The 4,034-nt window shown below is 31.8% G+C and overlaps 1 protein-coding gene across 1 annotated transcript; it reads left to right on the top strand.

Annotated features, from left to right (window-relative positions):
- Positions 1–1,280: 1,280 nt before the first annotated feature.
- LOC134684541 (uncharacterized) lies at positions 1,281–1,925 on the top strand. The gene has a single exon (XM_063543832.1). The coding sequence runs from the start codon at positions 1,281–1,283 to the stop codon at positions 1,923–1,925; it is 645 nt and encodes a 214-aa protein (XP_063399902.1).
- The last annotated feature ends 2,109 nt before the right edge of the window (positions 1,926–4,034 follow it).

The raw sequence follows: 4,034 nt of genomic DNA, 5'->3' as shown, positions 1-4,034 counted from the left end.
GCTTTTAAGAGTAATGAGATGACTACGATTTATACCAGTGGGCCACAGACAACAATTAATTCCTCTGTTAGTTCTTTATAACTTTTTGTCTCATTAAAAAAAATTGCACCTAATCTTTTTGTCAAATTTTGTGTGTGTTATGCATAGTACTAGTCTAAAAACATATCCAAAATTCAGAAAGATTGCTCTGATGTAACTTAGAAATTTAGCCAATACACATCCATACCCCTATGGACAAGTCAAGAGATGTTCCGAAAACTGTATATATTACCTTTTTGCACTTGATTTAATCACTATTTCCATATTAAAATCAGTTAAAATACCTTCAACAAAAAGTTATTTCACCTCTCTTCTTTCATTTCCACCCCATAAAAACTAACAAATGAATGAAAAAGGCAAAGAAAAAAAATAAAGAAAAAATACACTATAATTAAGGGGAACTATATTCGTGAACAACGAAAAGCGGGGTCATTAATTGTGGTCTTGGGCCAGTGAGTTTGCCCTGGAAGTGCATACAAATCATGCATTATGTCTATCAATAATTTGCGCATGCGCAAAATTGTTAAATTATGTGTGTCATAACCTTGAAAAATGTTATCAAACAAAATCATAATATCATTGAAAATCCCAAATCACTGATTTTATACTAAATAGTTAAAATGTTTTTTAATGAATTTTGCTACATTTTCACGCATGCGCAAACCCTGTATATGTCAAATAATCATGTCTAGTGAATTATTCACATGTAAGGAAGGTAGCTACCAAACCTGACAGCTGTTTTGCACTAAAAGAAGGTAAACGAAAAGTTTTCCAGAAAAAAAAAGTGTTTTCAAACTGAAAAAACAGCCATTTTAGAAAACGGCGGTGGCCATCTTGAAAAAATGATTTTTTTTAATGGCCAGCAGTTGTTTCTTAAAAAGTAAATACTAATGATGCTTTGTGGTAATTTTCATGCTTGTATCATCATTTGCACAATTCCCTCGATTTTGCCTGCTAATATCTTCCACTATTACAAGTATGATACTAGTATAATAAAATTAATAAGTTCATACAACTAGTGTACTTAATTAAGGTAGCTCCCGACACTAAGGGAGATAACAACGTTTTACTGATGTAAAACTGGTTCCCGTTAAAAAAATTAGGATATATCGCCTGTATATCTAGGTCACGGTAACAGTTCCGATGTTTTATTAGGTGACAAGAGTAGACTCAAGAAGGATGTTGTACCCTCGGTCTTTCCTTTTCGTCAAGAAGCTATTGTTAGCCCAAGAGCATTGAGGATGAAATCCAGGGATCATGGAGATTTGGTCAGTAAAAACAAGTCTATGGAAGGTATTGAAAATGGCATACAGTTTGAGGTTGAAATTGAGACAACAAGTAATGAGCATCCTATTGAAGTAACAGATGAGTCAGACATAGGCAAGGTTGCTGAGGATAAGAATGTTCAGTGTCAATTGTTGGGTGACTACTCCATTGAAAATTTCATTAATTACCCCAAAGCAGTATCCTATTACACAGGATTTAGTTGTTATGATCATTTCATATTCTTGTTTCATTCACTTGGCCCTGCTGCTTATGAATTGAACTATAAATGTGTGAAACTTAATCCAAAAGATCAATTGTTTCTTACTTTGATGAAAATTAGATGTGGAAAGGAAGATTTCGAGCTTTCTTTACTTTTTAATATTTCCGAGTCTACAGTATCCAGAACCATTAATACTTGGATAAACTTTTTATATTTTCAATTGAAAGATCTTGATATTTGGCCTTCAAGACAAGTTGTCGATGATTATATGCCTGTTGATTTTGGAAGGAAATTCCCAACTACAAGGGTTATTTTAGATGCAACAGAAATTCCAATCCAAAAACCATCTGATGTTAACCGTTGTGAACCAGAGTGTTACATGGTCGTCATACAAGCATAGAAATACCATCAAAACTATGGTTGGTTGTACCCCAAGAGGTGCTGTGTCTTATGTTTCAGACTGTTATGGTGGGTCAGTCAGTGACAGACAAATTATTGAAAATTCACACCTGCTTGAAAATGAAATCTTTGATTCTGGTGACAGCATTATGGCAGATAGGGGTATCATGGTGCAAGATCTTTTTGCAAACCAAAATGTATTCGTGAATACACCAACCATGCTAAAAGGGAAGTCCCAATTAGAACCAGAGGAAATTATAAAAGACCGTAGAGTGGCATCCAAGCGTATCCACATTGAGCGAGTCATTGGATTATGCAAGAGATTTAAAATTTTAAAATCTGAACTATCAAGTAGTAAATTTCCTCTAAGTAACAGAATTGTATTTGTATTCTTTGCTTTATTGAATTTTAAGAATGCCATTCACGGTGGATAAATTAGCATAAGGAAATCACATTACTGATACAACATGTACAATAGGTCTTTTCCCTACATAATACATTAAAATACAATTTTCTTTTACATTTAAGGTGGTACCTAACACTACAGGGAGACAACTCTGTAAAATCAGCTAAACGTTATAACTGTGTTGAGATGTTAAGGGAATATTAAGCTTCTTAGTGATCAAAATTAGTGTTTATCAAACTTATATATATAAGCAGTGTAATTTTTCTGATAAATTGGTTGGTTCAAATTTATTGAATATTTTATATTTTTGTCAAAGGGTTAGAGTAAATATTTTGACAAAATTTTATGAAAATTAAACGAGCCAAATAAATTTTAGTCAGAAGCATTCACAATAGTAACTTTTACAGATATATATTATATTTCTTCTTTTGTTAGCAATAAATTAACTTCTGTATATATACAGTATTTACAAAACGTGTTTTTTACCAGTTTATGATCTACAATTTAAATTTCCTTAATTACATATTACAACCAAATAATAAAACTTTTCTTTCAGATATTTAAAATGTTGAAAAATCAGACTTTAATGAATGTTTTTCTTTAAATACAATTTTGTTGTTTAGTTAATAAAAATGTCAAGAAGTGCATTATTTCAATTTATAAAATTCCGCTTTTATGAATTTAGGAAAATGTGACTAACTCACAACAAAGTGGCAATGTAGGGTCTGAAATGTCTGGTGTAGAACAACTGTAATTTGGGTATTAAGCATCCAACACAATAGTCATGATTTATTTCATTTTTTTTGCACAAACAAATCAACAAAGGTGTAAACAACAAAAAAGCAATACTTCCTTTTACACAAAAAGAGTTGACCTTGAATTTGGTCATAATAAGGACTACTTTTTCTCAAGACCATTGTGCCATCTGTTTCATACATTAAGAATTAAAATTTTGACCCTGGGAGAATTTTTTCATTTCTGTCACTGTAAGGACATTTAACTTCAATAAGACTGTCTGCTCCCACAAGTCCATCTGGAGATGCTCCCAAAAATGGGTAATGGTGGGAGACAATTAATCCACAATTAACTACATTCATTTTATAATTTTGTTTGAATTGAGTTAAAGCCTTGCTTTCATACATTTTTCCATGGAATATTTGACGCTTGTTAATAGGTTTTGGATTGTGTAGTGAGTCACAAAGTTTTTTTATGTTCCTTCTAGCTGTTATTTGTGTGACTTCGCCAAATCTGGATGCTGTTACCCTCCACTGACGGCCGGGCCTTGAACCATTCTTTGTTATTTGATTGGCCTCTTGTGGTCTTTTCAATGGATTGTGCTTCCTTTTCTGTAACCTAATAATACATGTATGTTATCAATTAAACATTTTTAATGAAATTGGACAGCACATTATTGGTCAACAAGAATGTTCATTATTAATGTATTGAAGTAACATGTAAATGATAGATGTAGGCTAAAGATAATTATATAACATTCATCAAATTGAGAAGTGTGTCTATGGTTGTAAATAGAGAAGTTTAGTCAGTAACACAATTAAACTTTAATTTAAATGTTTGTTTTTAACAAAACAAAAGTTGTGTATTGTATAATTTGTAAAAGTATGTATTGCTTAAAATGTATTGTTTTTTGCTTAATGTATTCTCTTTGAAATTATAACACACAGGGGCGTAGCTAGAAAGAAACAA

This window comes from Mytilus trossulus, chromosome 9 (genome assembly GCF_036588685.1).
Source record: "Mytilus trossulus isolate FHL-02 chromosome 9, PNRI_Mtr1.1.1.hap1, whole genome shotgun sequence".
NCBI classification, from domain to species: domain Eukaryota; kingdom Metazoa; phylum Mollusca; class Bivalvia; order Mytilida; family Mytilidae; genus Mytilus; species Mytilus trossulus.
Note: the sequence above shows the minus strand (reverse complement) of the source record. Positions and strands in the feature narration are given on the sequence as shown.